Source organism: Bufo bufo, chromosome 1 (assembly GCF_905171765.1).
Source record: "Bufo bufo chromosome 1, aBufBuf1.1, whole genome shotgun sequence".
Classification (NCBI taxonomy): Eukaryota; Metazoa; Chordata; class Amphibia; order Anura; family Bufonidae; genus Bufo; species Bufo bufo.
The window spans coordinates 547958617-547976285 of NC_053389.1; the positions used below are offsets into that span (position 1 = coordinate 547958617).

At 44.3% G+C, this 17669-nt stretch overlaps 1 protein-coding gene across 1 annotated transcript in view; it reads right to left on the minus strand.

The window, feature by feature from the left end:
- Positions 1 to 470: 470 nt before the first annotated feature.
- The window catches only part of ABCD2 (ATP binding cassette subfamily D member 2), a 138083-nt gene continuing 120884 nt past the window's right edge, over positions 471 to 17669 (minus strand). Inside the window, exons 9-10 of the mRNA XM_040412408.1 lie at positions 6504 to 6629; positions 471 to 1084 (exon numbers count right to left, since the gene is read on the minus strand). Coding sequence (XP_040268342.1) covers positions 874 to 1084; positions 6504 to 6629 — 337 coding nt within the window. The 3' untranslated portion in view covers positions 471 to 873. The remainder of the gene's footprint in view (positions 1085 to 6503; positions 6630 to 17669) is intronic.

Here is a 17669-nt window from a genome sequence, read left to right on the forward strand (position 1 = left end):
CTGTCAATGTTGTTTTAACACAATACTCACATTACACAGCATATAAAGATATAATCATTATTTAACTCCTCTCACTACCCCTTTCCAGAAGATAATCATGGGAGCTTTCCCTGCTGGAATTAGCTGCGAATGGTTGCATCCGGAAGGGAAACTACGCAGCCAGTGGTCTATTTACTTCGCTGTGCGACGGGCCGAGAATGCAGAATTAGGCCTCCTGCACCCAGCCATGTCTGTATTGCGGACCACAAACCATGAATCTGATAAAATACGGATATCTGTCCCTGTGCAATTTCCCCTAGCAATTTTCTCGCCCAGTTACTAGAAATGACTATTCTTGGACAAAAATAAGACATGTTTCTCTAATTTGGATACTACGGAGCACACGGAAAGTGGACAGCACACAGATGACATTTGTGTACTGTCCAGTTTTTTTCCACCCATACCACAGAAATTAATGAGCCTGTGTGCGATGTGCAAAAATGTAGAACGGACACTTGTGCATGAGGCCCTTACAAGAGTGCCATGAAACAGAATGCAAGTGGAAGGCCCACTCACCCTACATTAGCTACACATGACCTAATTGTCATGAGAAAAGGCTGCCTATTGCATTTGACCATTTTAAATATTGAAAAGGGCCCAAATGGTAGAGATTCTGTATATCTGATACACGTCACATGTTTTTGTAAGTACCGTATATTAATGTTCTTGTCAGATATTTACTTTTGTTCATTTATTCATTCATCCTTTCAATCCAGATTCCGGTACTTCATCCCATGCACAGAGTACATTCATTACAAAATACATTAGAATCTTGAATCTGTGTAAACTCTTGTACAAAATCTACAGAGCGTGGACACCGACACCTGAAAATAGCTACTGCTCTTTACAAACAGTTTTAAGAACAGAGTCTTCTCCAAGGATTTTACACAGTTCATTCAACCTCTGCTGCATTTTAGGTATTCCAGCAAGCTGAGACTCAAGTCTTTGTTTCTCTTCACTCAGTGATAACCGTGTGGCGGTATCCAGTTGTTCAAACCGCCATCCGCCTTCTCCATCAAACTGCAACAGATGAGTGTGGTATTTCCTGTGCAGGTATAATAAAAGTATGGTTTGAGAATACAATACAATAACAATTCTATTGGCCATAACCATAGCTGGATTAAGAGTTTTACATTTTTCCTAACTCCTTCAGCCCCTGGCGATTTTCCATTTTCGTTTTTCACTCCCTTCCTTCATGGAGCCATAATTTTTTTATTTTTCCATTCACATAGCCTTGTTTTTTTGCAGGACAAGTTGTACTTTTTAAATGGCACTATTTACTATTGCAAACAACTTAGTGGAAGCTGGAAAAAAATTCCAAATGCGGTGGAATTGGGAAAAGAAACGCAATTGCATCACAATTTTATGGGTTTTTGTTTTTACGTGTTCCCTATGTGGTAAAAATAACCTGTTACCTCTATTCACCAGGTCAGTACGATTACAGCGATACCAATTTATATAGTTTTCTTGTGTTTTAATACTGGAAAAAATAATAACTGATTTTTGTTTTGTTTTCATCACCATATTCTGACCCCTATAACTTTTTTATAGTTATGTTTACAGAGCTGTGTGAGAGCACATTTTCTGCAGGACGATCTGTCATTTATAGTTATTGATACAATTTTGGCATGTGTATGACTTTTTGATCCCTTTTTATTACATTTTTTTGGGAGGTGAAGTGACAAAAAATTGTGAATTGGCAATTTAGATTTTTGGCGTCACGCCATTTGCATATTGAATACTTTTTAAATATTTTGATAGTATGGGCTTTTTTAGACGCAGCAATGCCCATGATATTTAGTTTTTTTATTGTTTATATATTCATTTTTTATTCTAGGGAAAGGGAGGTGATTTCAATTTTATATATATATATTTTTTAACTTTTTTTATTTTTTTAGGTCAACCTAGATGATTACATCTTCTATTCTAGAATGCATATCTATGCATTATAGAATACTGAATTCAATATATTCCAATGCAGTGCTGCCACCTACAGGCCTGTACTGGAATATACCTAATCAGTCTGTAAGCCTATTAGTACAGATTTAGGGCTCATTCACACGAACGTGATCTGCAATACATGGGCATCGTTTCGTGTGCATTCCGCATCACGGATGCGGACCCATTCACTTCAATGGGTCCGCAAATCCGGAGATGATGAACGGTTCGGAACGGAACACTACAGAAGCACTGCGGAATGCTTTCTGGGGTTCCGTTCCGTGCCTCTGCACCGCAAAAAGATAGAACTTGCTGTATCTTTTTGCGGAACGGACGGATCGCGGACACATTCAAGTGAAAGTGCTGTGCAATTTGCGGTCCACAGCACGGGCTTCACACGGTCGTGTGAACAAGTCCTTAGGCCCATTACTAGTACAGGCCGCCTACTCCAATCTCAGCCAGGGAAAAGCTGCCCGGACCAGGAAGCATGCGGCTCCTGATTTCAGCTCTCCTAGATGCTGTGGTCACATTTGACCACAGATTCTGAATGGCTATATGTCCAACCTGGCAAGCATCAGGGCTGTAATGCATGTGCACCAATTCCCGAAGCACCAATGTACTGCACTTGGATTACTACGGAGGTATGTGGTGACAAATTCCCTTTAACCCTTAGATGACCGCCGTACATATATATCACTTTAACCCTTTCGCTAACAGCGCCGTACATGTACGGCGCTGGAGTGATGTGCAAACATGGTGCCCGCTCGCATGTGAGAGACCTGCGACTAATTACCGTGACTGGCAATAATGTAGATCGTGGTAATTAAAGGCTTTAGATGAAGTGATCAAGTGAGATCACGGCATCTAAATGCGCTTCCTACCGACACCCCCTGCAGCCAATGGGGCTATCGGTAGTTGTTTTGAATGCTATCAGCCTCGCTGACGAGGCTGATAGTATTCATGCTGCAATTCTTATTTTGGCCACCAGATGGCAGGCCAACATAAGAAATGAGCAATTCACAATAATAAAGTAATTTTAAAAATCTCTGTACAAAATGAAAAAAAAAATAATAATTTATAGGCTCAAATATGAGCTTCAAAATCATTACAAATTTATTTTTATTTTTTTAAATATATAAAAAATTATAAGTTTAAATCACCCCCCTTTCCGTATAATAAAAAAATAAATACCTAAATAACAATAAATCTAAACATCATAGGTATCACCGTGACCGAAAACGCCCGTAATCTTAAAATATAAAAACAAATTCAAATATGGCGAATGGCGTAATAGAAAAAAGGGTCAAAATGTCTGATTTGCCATTTTTTCATTGCTCTTACTCCAAAATGGTATCAATAAAAACTACAGATTCTCCTGCAAAAAATGAGCCCCTTTACAGCTCAGTAGACAAAAAGTTTTTTCAAAGTTTAAATTTATTTTTACACTGGTAAAATGGTGAGTACAATAAAGGAATTCAAGAGGGGCCTGGATGTATTTCTGGAGTGTAATAATATTACAGACTATAGCTACTAGAGAGGGGTCGTTGATCCAGGGAGTTATTCTGATTGCCTGATTGGAGTTGGGAAGGAATTTTGGCTTCTACCTCACAGTTTTTTTTTTTTTTTTGCCTTCCTCTGGATCAACTGGACAGGCCGAACTGGATGGACAGATGTCTTTTTTCGGCCTTATGTACTATGTTACTATGTTGACATACAAAACCTATACATATGGGGTATCGTTGTGATCGTACTGACCTAGAGAATGAAGGGTATGGGTCAGTTTTGCAGCAAATGAAACGCCGTGGAAACAAAACCCCTAAAACGGTAGAGTAATTGCGTTTTTTCCCAATTCCACCCCATTTGGAATTTTTTTACCGCTTCCCACTACATTGTATGCCATAATTAATGGTGGCATTAGAAAGTACAACTCGTCCCGCAAAAAATAAATCCTCACACAGGTATGTGAACAGAAAGATAAAAAAGTTATGGCTCAAGCAGGGGCGCAGCTAGAAGTGACTGGGCCCCACAGCAAATTGAAAGCGGAGAAAGCTGGCGCATGCCTGATTACACTACTTGAGGCTGCTGCCAGGACACTGCGCGGGACCGGACGTAAGTAACATCAGCTCATGCGCGAGACTACGGCGCACTTAGAAAAAAAAAAGACGAGGACAGCAGTGAATAATTAACAGCGGCGCAGCGCTGGGCTTGGCGATAATGGGCGCAGCTGGGCACAAACGGACGGAGGGACAGCCCCTTGGGCACGTTAGGAAGGTAATTTGCATATAAATAAAAACGATGAAACTTGACTGACTAGCTGCCGGGCCCCTTGTCAGCCCAGGCCCCGAAGCAACTGCTTTACCTGCTTCCCTGGTAGTTACGCCACTGGGCTCAAGGAAGATAGGCAAGAAAAATGAAAATGCAAAAATGAAAAACCTCCGGTAATAAAAAGGGTTAAATGTGGAGCCCGCTCGTGAGCACAGGCGTCACCATAGCTGCCTGGTTTCTGCTATTTCATACAACAGACAAACGGACTAATGTCCGCGATTGGCGATAACGCTGATCACAGACATTTAACCCCTCAAATGCTGTGGTCAAATATGACCACAGCATTTAAGTGGTGAAAATGCGGGACCTTCCTATCAAACTGTTTGCACAGGCACAGAGCTGTGGTTCACCTGAGTAAAACGCTGGTTTTCTTTTTGTTGATCCGAGGCTCAGTTCCTAAGATATGAGTTTTTCTTTATATGCAAATTTAGGCCTTTGGCGCACAAAGGGCATCACTGTTGCCTTTGTTGCACCCAAGCTCCACTCCTTTGGTCCTTCGCTAGCTTTGACGCTCTCCGGGCCCTGCACATAAACTTCCGGTTTGACAGGTGTCACACGTGCTGCTTCAGCCAATGACTCCTTAAAGGGGTTGTCCGAGTTATGAAAAAAAAATATATAGCACTGTAAATCTAATGAGCAGCAATATATAACTGAGCTAAGCAAGTTTTAGGTAAAAAAAAAAAAAATCTATTTCCTCATTTCCCTGGTTCTCTTCTGGCCCTTTGTTTACCTGCAATAACAACAATCTCTGCCCCTCCCCCTGCTCTGCTAAGGGAGTGAATAAGTAAAGGCTGCCCTGAGTGACATGTCTGACTGCTGGGAGACTCAGCAGTATGTTGTATGTGTAGGACTTCAAGTCCCAGCTGTACAATGACACTGCTGATACACACAGGATCTTCCCCCTACCTGTGCAATGCTCTGCAGAACTCCTTTGTCAGCTTCTGTGCCCAGTATTTGTCTCCTCACTGCCTGCAGCTACTCAGTAAAGCTTTCAGCCCTGAGTCTGTGCTCCTGAAGGGGTTAATCTTTCCTGAAGTATCCAGTGGGAGGGAGACACAGGGCAGATGGCAGAGAAGGGGGGCGTGGCCAGCACAGTTACTTCTCGTGTACAGACACATATCTGCTCTCTCAGGCTTGTGCACGAAACATCAGAACAGGGAGAGAAGCTGACATCACAGGTCATGTGACCCTCAGTGAGATCTGAGAAAGGAGCAACTACAGATGCAGTAAGTGCATGGTAAAGCTGTTACATTTGATTAGTTAGAAACATACAAAAAAACAAAAAATAACTCAGACAACCCCTTTAATGGCAGATCTATCTAGTTATGCAATGCTGTATCCACTGATCCCATGTCGGTAAGTAAGGCTACTTTCCCACTTGCGTTTTTGCTCGATTTAGTAGGGATCAGCAAAAACGCTTCCAACAGATAATACAACAGTCTGCAGCCGTTATGAACTGATCTGGTTGTATTATCTTTAACATAGAAATGACTGATCTGTCATGAACACCATTGAAAGTCAATGGGGAACGGATCCGTTTTCTATGGTGTCAGAGAAAACGGATCCGTCCCCATTGACTTGCATTGTGGGTCATGCCGGTTCCGTTTTGCTCCGCATCCCATGACGGAAAGAAAACCGCAGCTTGCATCACTTTGCTCTCCGGTATGGGAACGCAGCCAAACGGAACGGAATGCATTTTGGAGCATTCCATTCTGTTCAGTTACATTTTGTCCACATTGACAATGAATGGGGACAAAACGGAAGTGTTTTCCTCCGGTATTGAGATCCTATGATAGATCTCAATACCGGAAAAGAGAAACGCTAGTGTGAAAGTAGCCTAACTGGTAATACTTGCCTTTCTGGACCCTAGTAAATTAGGTAAAGGTAGTAAGGGCTATATATATTGAGAAACAAGTGAATAGAATGCGACAGAAGAGAACGTCTCAGAGACTTTTATTTACTGGAATGTTCTATATCAGGCATGGCCAACCTGTGGCTCTCCAGCTGTTGTAAAACTACAATTCCCACCATGCCCTGCTGTTGGCAGTCTGGGCATGCTGGGAGTTGTAGTTTTGCAACATCTGGAGAGCCTCAGGTTGGCCATCCCTGCTCTATATGTTTCTTTTTTGGAGTATGTACATGGTGTTCTCAGTTGTGCAGCAGAAGGAGCATGGGTCATTAGCGAGCCGTTCACTACTTACCAAAGAGATGGACGGTGAGTTATGGAGAGGAGGCATATGCCAGCATCCTTTGCAGCTTGAAATATCTTCCCTTCTACATCTATGCTCACAGCACTAGTGCACTCATCTAGCAATGCATATTGTGGTCTATTGTGAAAAAATAAAAAACATGTAGAAACGTTTATTTGCATTCAAGTAAATATTACAATTAGTACATAAAAGACATAATTTTATAATATATGAAAATTGGAAACAGAAAAATGAAACATTTCTCTTAGCTATCTGATATTTCTAATATATTTAAATATCTGTGACATCCCTTTAAAGGTAATCTGCCACATTGAACATGGTGTCTGAGCTGAAGGCAGCATGTTATATACCAGGAGGAGCTGAGCAGACTGATATACTCGTCTAGTTTTATGGGGAAAAAATTCAGTAAAACTTGCCTTTCATGCATTTAAATTCCTGCTCATTCTGGTCTTAGGAGTCGGTCCTATCAGTGACTGACAGCCTTCCCCCTATGCTTGTGTATACAGAGAGAGCTGTCAATCACTGATAGGACCGCCTCCTGGACTTCACAGCCCAGAATGAGCAGGAATTTAAATGACTGAAATACAAGTTTTACTGAATCTTTTTCTATAAAACTATACATCAATCTGCTCAGATCCTTCTGCTCTATAACATGCTGACTGTAGATTAATTAGCATTTTCATGACCCCAGGTTTCCTTTAAAGAGGTTTTATAGGTGGTAACCACTGGAATGTAATTCCAACATAGCAATGTGTCTGAAGTGGCGTTGGTTTGGAAAGCTGCACTTTACAGAACATTCTGGACTTTTTGTTCTAGGCACTGGTGGGAGTCCCAATTATAGGGGACCCAGTAGTTAATGTAATATCAAACTGCACATAACTACAATTTGCATACATGCCACTGTTCAACATTCCAGATCCTTTGTTTCCCCAGCCTTTTAGAGGTGTCTAGCAGTAGCTTATCCCCCTTTCCTTATGATTACAAAAATGTATGGTTGCCCTGTGTTTTGGCATTAGCTGTCAGTTGAAAAAGCTTTCAACCAACCACTACCTTATATGTTAGGTCAGCCTTCAGCTACCCCTACATGATAAAATTATTGACCATGGGATTGTTTGTATGAACGACTCCACCAGAAACATGCCAGATTAATCTGGCCGACCAGGGAGTCAGTCCTTGAGCACAATGGCAAATGATCAGGTGAATACTCATGCAGTTTCGTCCGACAGTGGCCAAAATTTTTCAATGTGGCTGATCACATTGTAAGCAGAGGAAATTCTACTGCAAATGATCCGGCTAGTTGATAGGTGGCCAGATTTTGGATGACTTTCTTCTCATGTGTATGGCCTGCTTTAGGTTGGCCAAACAAATTAGATAGCTGTAGCATTGAGAAGGGGCCAAGTTTCTGCCTTGCTGCCAGATATCTATGGTGGCATCTTATCTACCCTAAGAACAAAAGTATGTTCAGGGAGAGTCAAGAGGCCTCCATAGACATTAGATGGTTGGCCAATCCCACCGAAACATCAAGCATAGCAAAGAAATTTCTGATGACCACCAGCTCTTCTGAGAGCACTGCTACACAACTGTCCATACCTCACCTTCCTGAATACCTGAGAACATAATAATAGTTATCTGTAATTACCAATGAATATTCAGACTTTGAGCACCATTAGACCTGTTGTCCAACCAAAAGTCTGCCACAGCCTTCACTAACAGCAGAGAGGAGGGACAATGAAGCTGCTCATACACTCTGCCTTATTGGCTGAAGCCTGCGGTCCCATCCCTGGAGCATTTCTGGTGAACTCGCAGGAGTGGGGCCTGCAACATTCGAAACCTATTTTTGCAACACTCCATTGACTAAAACAGGTACAGAGGTATGTATTACTTACTACTGCCTGCTCCTACCTAAGTCTGTCAGCAGTTTGACAGAACTGCTGACAGACTACCTTTAACTTACACACTGAATAAAATGATGCCTCTTTTGTTAAATGTGGCCTAATGAGTCAGCACTAGAATTACAAACATATACAAACATGTCTATAAGGCCTCCTGCACACGACCGTTGTGTGCACCCGTGGCCGTTGTGCCGTTTTCCGTTTTTTTTCGCGGACCCATTGACTTTCAATGGATCCGTGGAAAAAACGGAAAATGCACCGTTTTGCAGCCGCATCCGTGATCCGTGTTTCATGGCCGTGAAAAAAATATGACCTGTCCTATTTTTTTCACGGCCAACGGTTGACGGACCCATTCAAGTCAATGGGTCCGTCAACCGTTGGCCGTAGGTCGTAGGTTAGTTTTTATACAGACGGATCCGAAGATCCGTCTGTATAAAAGCTTTTTCAAAGCTGAGTTTTCACTTCGTGAAAACTCAGAACCGACAGTATATTCTAACACAGAAGCGTTCCCATGGTGATGGGGACGCTTCTAGTTAGAATACACTACAAACTGTGTACAAGACTGCCCCCTGCTGCCTGGCAGCACCCGATCTCTTACAGGGGGCCGTGATCAGCACAATTAACCCCTTCAGGTGCGGCACCTGAAGGGGTTAATTGTGCTGATCAGGCCCCCTGTAAGAGATCAGGGCTGCCAGGCAGCAGGGGGCAGACCCTCCCCCCCCCCCTCCCCAGTTTGAATATCATTGGTGGCCAGTGCGGCCCCCCCCCTCTATTGTAATAATAGGTTGGTGGCCAGTGCGCCCCCCCCCCCTTCCTCCCTCTATTGTAATAATTCGTTGGTGGCACAGTGTGCGCCCCCCCCCCTCCCTCCCTCTATTGTAATAATTCGTTGGTGGCACAGTGTGCGCCCCCCCCCCCTCCCTCCCTCTATTGTAATAATTCGTTGGTGGCACAGTGTGCGCCCCCCATCGGCCCCCCCTCCCTCTATAGCATTAACAACATTGGTGGCCAGTGTGCGGCCTCCCATCTCCCCCCCCCCCATCATTGGTGGCAGCGGAGTAATAGCAATAGTACAATAGTAGAAGATTCATACTTACCGGCTGCTGCGATGTTCGTGTCCGGCCGGGAGCTCCACCTACTGGTAAGTGTCATTGCTAAATGAACTGTCACTTACCAGTAGGAGGAGCTCCCGGCCGGAAGCAGACATCGCAGCTCCCAGGTAAGTATGAATCTTCTACTATTGTACTATTGCTAGTAACCCGCTGCCACCAATGATCGGGGGGGGGGGGTAGATGGGAGGCCGCACACTGGCCACCAATGTTGTTAATGCTATAGAGGGAGGGGGGGCCAATGGGGGGCGCACACTGTGCCACCAACGATTACAATAGAGGGAGGAAGGGGGGGGGGCGCACACTGTGCCACCAACGATTACAATAGAGGGAGGAAGGGGGGGGGGCGCACACTGTGCCACCAACGATTTATTACAATAGAGGGAGGAAGGGGGGGGGGGGGCGCACACTGTGCCACCAAGGAATTATTACAATAGAGGGAGGAAGGGGGGGGGGGGCCGCACTGGCCACCAATGATATTCAAACTGGGGAGGGGGGGGGGGGGGGGGTCTGCCCCCTGCTGCCTGGCAGCCCTGATCTCTTACAGGGGGATATGATAGCACAATTAACCCCTTCAGGTGCGGCATCTGAAGGGTTAATTGTGCTGATCACAGCCCCCTGTAAGAGATCGGATGCTGCTAGGCAGCAGGGGGCAGTCATGTACACAGTTTGTAGTATATTCTAACTAGAAGCGTCCCCATCACCATGGGAACGCCTCTGTGTTAGAATATACTGTCGGAAATGAGGTTTCACGATCTAACTCATATCCGACAGTATATTCTAACATAGAGGCGTTCCCATGGTGATGGGGACGCTTCAAGTTAAAATATACCATCGGATTGGAGAAAACTCCGATCAGATGGTATAAAAGGGACTCCAGACTTTACATTGAAAGTCAATGGGGACGGATCCGTTTGAAATGGCACCATATTGTGTCAACGTCAAACGGATCCGTCCCCATTGACTTGCATTGTAATTCAGGACGGATCCGTTTGGCTCCGTGGATCCTCCAAAAATCAAGGAAGACCCACGGACGAAAAAACGGTCACGGATCACGGGAAAACGGGACCTGTTTTTGCGGACCGCAAAAAAATACGTTCGTGTGCAGGAGGCCTAAGGCTGTGTTCACATCTGCATTGGAGGCTCAATTTGAAGCCTTCATCGCAGATTCCAACCCGTTTGGCAGACAACTAGCAATTACAGACCCCATTATAAATTAGTGGATCCATTGACTGACATTGGTGTCTGTTGTGCTACACATCTGTCATCACCACAACAGTGATGTGAACAGACCCTTAGGCCTCCTGCACACGAACGTATTTTTTTGCGGTCCGCAAAAACGGGTCCGACCCGTTTTTCCGTGATCCGTGACCGTTTTTTCGTCCGTGGGTCTTCCTTGATTTTTGGAGGATCCACGGACATGAAAAAAAAGTCGTTTTGGTGTCCGCCTGGCCGTGCGGAGCCAAACGGATCCGTCCTGAATTACAATGCAAGTCAATGGGGACGGATCCGTTTGACGTTGACACAATATGGTGCCATTTCAAACGGATCCGTCCCCATTGACTTTCAATGTAAAGTCTGGAGTCCCTTTTATACCATCGGATCGGAGTTTTCTCCAATCCGATGGTATATTTTAACTTGAAGCGTCCCCATCACCATGGGAACGCCTCTATGTTAGAATATACTGTCGGATATGAGTTAGATCGTGAAACCTCATTTCCGACAGTATATTCTAACACAGAGGCGTTACCATGGTGATGGGGACGCTTCTAGTTAGAATATACTACAAACTGTGTACATGACTGCCCCCTGCTGCCTAGCAGCATCCGATCTCTTACAGGGGGCTGTGATCAGCACAATTAACCCTTCAGGTGCCGCACCTGAAGGGGTTGATTGTGCTATCATATCCCCCTGTAAGAGATCAGGGCTGCCAGGCAGCAGGGGGCAGAACCCCCCCCCTCCCCAGTTTGAATATCATTGGTGGCCAGTGCGGCCCCCCCCGCCCCCACCCTCCTCCCTCTATTGTAATAATTCCTTGGTGGCACAGTGTGCGCCCCCCAGCCCCCCCCCTCCCTCCTCTATTGTAATAATTCGTTGGTGGCACAGTGTGCGCCCCCCCCCTTCCTCCCTCTATTGTAATCGTTGGTGGCACAGTGTGCGCCCCCCATTGGCCCCCCCTCCCTCTATAGCATTAACAACATTGGTGGCCAGTGTGCGGCCTCCCATCTACCCCCCCCCCCCCCCCGATCATTGGTGGCAGCGGGTTACTAGCAATAGTACAATAGTAAAAGATTCATACTTACCTGGGAGCTGCGATGTCTGCTTCCGGCCGGGAGCTCCTCCTACTGGTAAGTGACAGTTCATTTAGCAATGACACTTACCAGTAGGTGGAGCTCCCGGCTGGACACGAACATCGCAGCAGCCGGTAAGTATGAATCTTCTACTATTGTACTATTGCTAAGTAACCATGGCAACCAGCGTCCTGGTTGCCATGGTTACCGATCGGAGCCCCAGCGATTAAACTGGGACTCCGATCGGAACTCCGCTGCCACCAATGATGGGGGGGGGGGGAGATGGGAGGCCGCACACTGGCCACCAATGTTGTTAATGCTATAGAGGGAGGGGGGGCCGATGGGGGGCGCACACTGTGCCACCAACGAATTATTACAATAGAGGGAGGGAGGGGGGGGGCGCACACTGTGCCACCAACGAATAATTACAATAGAGGGAGGGGGGGGGGGGCCGCACTGGCCACCAATTATATTTAAACTGGGGAGGGGGGGGAGGGTCTGCCCCCTGCTGCCTGGCAGCCCTGATCTCTTACAGGGGGCCGTGATCAGCACAATTAACCCCTTCAGGTGCCGCACCTGAAGGGGTTAATTGTGCTGATCACGGCCCCCTGTAAGAGATCGGGTGCTGCCAGGCAGCAGGGGGCAGTCTTGTACAAAGTCTGTAGTGTATTCTAACTAGAAGCGTCCCCATCACCATGGGAACGCTTCTGTGTTAGAATATACTGTCGGTTCTGAGTTTTCACGAAGTGAAAACTCTGCTTTGAAAAAGCTTTTATACAGACGGATCTTCGGATCCGTCTGTATAAAAACTAACCTACGGCCACGGATCACGGACACGGATGCCAATCTTTTGTGCATCCGTGTTCTTTCACGGACCCATTGACTTGAATGGGTCCGTGAACCGTTGGCCGTGAAAAAAATAGGACAGGTCTTATTTTTTTCACGGCCAGGAAACACGGATCACGGATGCGGCTGCAAAACGGTGCATTTTCCGATTTTTCTACGGACCCATTGAAAGTCAATGGGTCCGCGAAAAAAAGCGGAAAACGGCACAACGGCCACGGGTGCACACAACGGTCGTGTGCAGGAGGCCTAAGGAACATGGAGGTTCCAGAGGTCTTCCCCCTAAAATCACAAAGTGGTGGTATATCCTTTCAGCATTCTATCACTTTCTAAGTTGGGAAGAACGCTTCAATTAACAATTAAAAACATTAATATAAATACCATCTTGACTGGCAGTCATTTGAGATTTTTGGTGATTATTAGGATTTTACAAACACTGCTCATTATCTAGGCACACAGCCAAGGCTTCAGGCAGAGTAGACACTTCAGCTTTCTGTTCTCTATCAGAATTTTTAATGGAAAGAATACAGCAGTCTGCAATGCTATTCATGCCATTAAAAATATTCCAACAGAAACCTCATGAAGCCCATTAAGGCTCTTTAATGATTGAAAGCCATGAAGCTGGTGTCAACTGAGAGGAGAAAACTACAGCAATCCAAGTTTCAAAAGATGTGCGTTCACTGTGCTCACAACTGTGCGTCTTTTCTACCTCAATGAGTGGATAAAGATATGCTTTTGGTACTTGGAATACTGCATTTTTCAGTTACTCATATGTCGTTTATTAGAGGCCCAAGGAATTGGCAGATTTGCTGTTCAGCACCCCTTTTATCTATATTGATACAGACTGTGGTTCTGCAGCTGTTGTCCAAACACTTGCAAGAACTATCATCCAATCACCCAACCCCCTTTCGGATAATTAAAAAGTGAAAATGAAAGGAAAATGAGCACTGAACATCTTCCCATGGCATCGATTGGTGATCGTTAGACCTTAAATGGGAGCAGCACTGCAGTAACCAAGAATGGCCACTACACAGTGTACAAAGCTGTGTAGTTCCAATACCTACGGTAATTACGGTGCCCCAGTTCATGAAAACAGCTAAGGCTACTTTCACACTGGCGTTTTGGGTCCGCTTGTGAGATCCGTTTCAGGGCTCTCACAAGCGGCCCAAAACGGATCAGATAAGCCCTAATGCATTCTGAATGGAAAAGGATCAGTTCAGAATGCATCAATTTGGCTGCATTTGGCTTCCGTTTCGCTTTTTAGATGGTCACTAAAACACAGCTTGCAGCGTTTTGGTGTCCGCCTGACAATGCGGAGCCAAACGGATCCAATGTAAATCAATAGGGACGGATCAGTTTTTCACTGACACAATATGGTGCAATTGAAAACGGATCTGTCCCCCATTGACTTTCAATGTAAGTCAAGACGGATCCGTTTTGACTTAGACTTTTTTTAAAATTAATAATGCAAACGGATCCGTTATTAACGGATACAAGCGTTTGCATTATTGGTGCGGATCCGTCTGTGCAGATACAAGACGGATCCGCACAAAACGCGAGTATGAAAGTAGCCTAATCTGCACAGATGCCAAGAGATGATATTGATGACCCATTCTAAGGATAGGACATCAATATTTACAATACTAGTCAAAAGTCTGGACACACCTTTTCATTCCATAGTTTTGTTTTGTTTTCTTTTTTTTCTCTACATTGTAGATTCATTTCGAAGACATGAAAACTATTAAGGAAGACATAAGGAATTAAAGGGAACCTGTCACCAGTTTTATGGTGTCCGAACTAAGGGCAACATAAATAAGTGACTGATTCTCTTAGCAAAATGCTGGGTCACTTTCTTTAATTGACCCAGTCAATCTGCCAACATCTTGTATTGAAAAGATCCAGCTGATAATGATGAGTCCTGGATATTCATGGTCTCCTGACTCTCCCCGCCTACCTGCTGCTGAGTGACAGTTATTTTCCATATGAATCAGCAGCAGGTGGGCAGGGGAGTGGCTATAGCTGTTAATTAAATAAACGCTGGACTCAGTGACATCACGCTGGACTCCAATTAACTCATTAGCATACGGCATGTGGCATTTCAGGGGACTACCTCTTGAAGCTCATCAAGAAAATGCCAAGAGTGTGCAAAGCAGTAATCAAAGCAAAAGGTGGCTACTTTGAAGAACATAGAATATGACATATTTTCAGTTGTTTCACACTTGTTTGTTATGTATATAATTCCACATGTGTTAATTCATAGTTTTGATGCCTTCATAGTCATGAAAATAAAGACAACTCTTTGAATGAGAAGGTGTGTCCAAACTTTTGGTCTGTACTGTAGATATTCTCTGTCATCATCTTCTCCATTTGGTCCGGACAACTTCTCTCAGCCGCGCCTCGTCTCTGCAGAGTGTGAAACACAGACACCTTAGCTTCCTCACTTTTCTCTACCCCCAAATACTATCCTGAAGAAAAATGAATGCCCCCCATAGTAATAGCACTACTCATAGTCCCACCAATAGTAATTCCCTTCTAGAATGCCCTCATTAGTAATACTGCCCCCAACAGTGATAGTGCTCCCCAAGAGTGCCTCCATTACTAGAAGAGCCCTCCGGTATTAATAATGTCCTTACAGAGCCCCTAGTAGAAATAAGGCCCCCCTATTGTTATCCCAGTGGTAATAAAGCTCTGTAGAGACCCCTCAGTAGTAATAAGGCCCCCCATAATGCTCTTAATAGAAATAATGTGGATCTATAAGTCCCTCCTATAGAGCCCCCAGTAGTAATAAGAACGCTTAATGTCCCCTGGATTTAAAATGTCCCCACAGTGCCCCCAGTATTTATAATACCCCCTACTGTTATAATGCTCACCCTGAAGTGCCCCAGTATTTATATCGCCCCCTACTGTTATAATGCCCACATAGTGCCCCAAGTATTTATATTGCCCCATACTGTTATAATGCTCGCCTTGAAGCTCCCCCAGGATTTATAATGCCCCCTGCAATTATGATCCTCCGTTTACTGTCCTCAGAAATTATAATTCCTCAGCCCCTCCACCATACAGTCCAATGTAAATAATATTATTTCCCTCCTCCGCCATAGAGTCCCATGTAAATACCATTACACCATCTCTCCAGCCCCCTCCAATATACAGTCCCATGTAAATAACATCCCTCTCTATCTACAGCCCCCTCCAAAATACAGTCCCACGTAATTACATCGCCCCCTCCCCAGCCACCTTTAAAATACAGTCCCATGTAAATAACATCACCCCTCAATATTCAGTCCCATGTAAATAACATCACTCCACCCCACTGTCCCACGTAAATAACTTCAGCCCTAACATACAGTCCCTGTTAAAAAACTACAACTCCCAACATTGCTCTGCCTCTCACACTGAGTAATCTACCCCTTCACTTACCTCTCCTCATGTAGCAGACCTCACCATAGCTTCTTCATCGCAGGTCCTTTTCAGCTACTGCATTTAGAACTGATCACATGGACTGTGATGTCATCACAGGACCTTCAGCTCTTGCAAGGCATTAGATTCAATTGTATTGCCGTCCTGAGGATGGCAATACAGTTGGATCTATCTGGCAGGCAGTACGTTCGGGGCATGGGACAAAACATCAGGGGCCCAGGCCCCGAATGTTTAAACCTAGCAACGCCTCTGCCTGGAAGGGTTTTCAATACAGTGTTAGCCGTATTCTACTACTGTTCTTATCCATATTATGGAAAGAACCACTCAACTAAGTAAAGAGAAATGAGATTCCATCATTACAAGACATGAAGGTCAGTCAATATAGAAAATATCCAGAACTTTGAAGGTGTCATCAATTGAAGTCATGAAAACCATCAACTGATATGATGAAAATAGCTCTTATGAAGACTCCAGGAAAGGAACACCAAGAGTTAACTCTGCTGAAGAAGATAAGTTTATTAGAGTTACCAGACTCAAAAAATGCAAATTAACAGCACTTCAAATTAGAGCTTACATAAATTCTTTACAGAGATCATGTACCAGACACATCTCAACATCAAATGTTCAGAGGTGACTGTGAGAATCAGGCCTTTATGGCTGAATTGCTGCAGAGAAGTAACTACTGAGGAACAATAACAAGAGGAGAACTGCTTGGGCCAAGAAACACAAGGGATACACATCAGACCAGTGAAAATCTGTACTTTTGTCAGAATTTTGTCAAAATTAGAGATTTTTTTTTATTCCAACTGCCAAGTCTTTGTTAGATGCAGAAAAGGTGATGGTTTCTGCATGTGTGGTTTCCACCATGAAGCATTGAGGAGCAGTGTGATGGTGTGGGGATGTTTTGTAAGTGACACTGTTGGTTCTGTATTTAAAATTCAAGACATACTTAACCAATATGCGTACCACAGCATTCTGCAGTGACATGCCAGCTTGCGCTTAGTGGGACTATCGTTTGTTTTTTTTACATTACAATGATCCCAAACACACCTCCAGACCATGTACTGTAAGGGCTATTTGACCAAGAGGGAGAGTGATGGAGTGCTGAGTCAGATAACATGGCCTCCACAATCACCCAACCTGAACAGTTTGGGATGAGTGTGGCCACAGAATGATGGAAAAGCAGCCAGCATCAACATCAGCACCTCTGAGTACTCCTTCAAGACTATTGGAAAACCATTATAGGTGACTACCTCATAAAGCTGATTGAGAGAATGCCAAGAGAGTGCAAAGCTTTCAAAGAAAAAGTGGGCAACTTTGAAGAATCTAAAATAAAAAAAAAGATATTCTGGTTTAACACTTATGCTTACTACTTAATTCTGGATGTGTTCCTTTGTAGATTCATGTTGAAGACATCAAAATGATAATGTACAAAATAAATGGAATGAAAAGGTGTGTCCAAACTGTGACTGGTACTTTGGGTTCTGGAAAACCACTTTAACTTTAAGCTCTGCAATTAACTACAAAATACAAGTAATGATCACTTTATTGCATGTAGCAATACTTGGATTAGTTTTTTTACTGTATTATTATTAAAGGCTA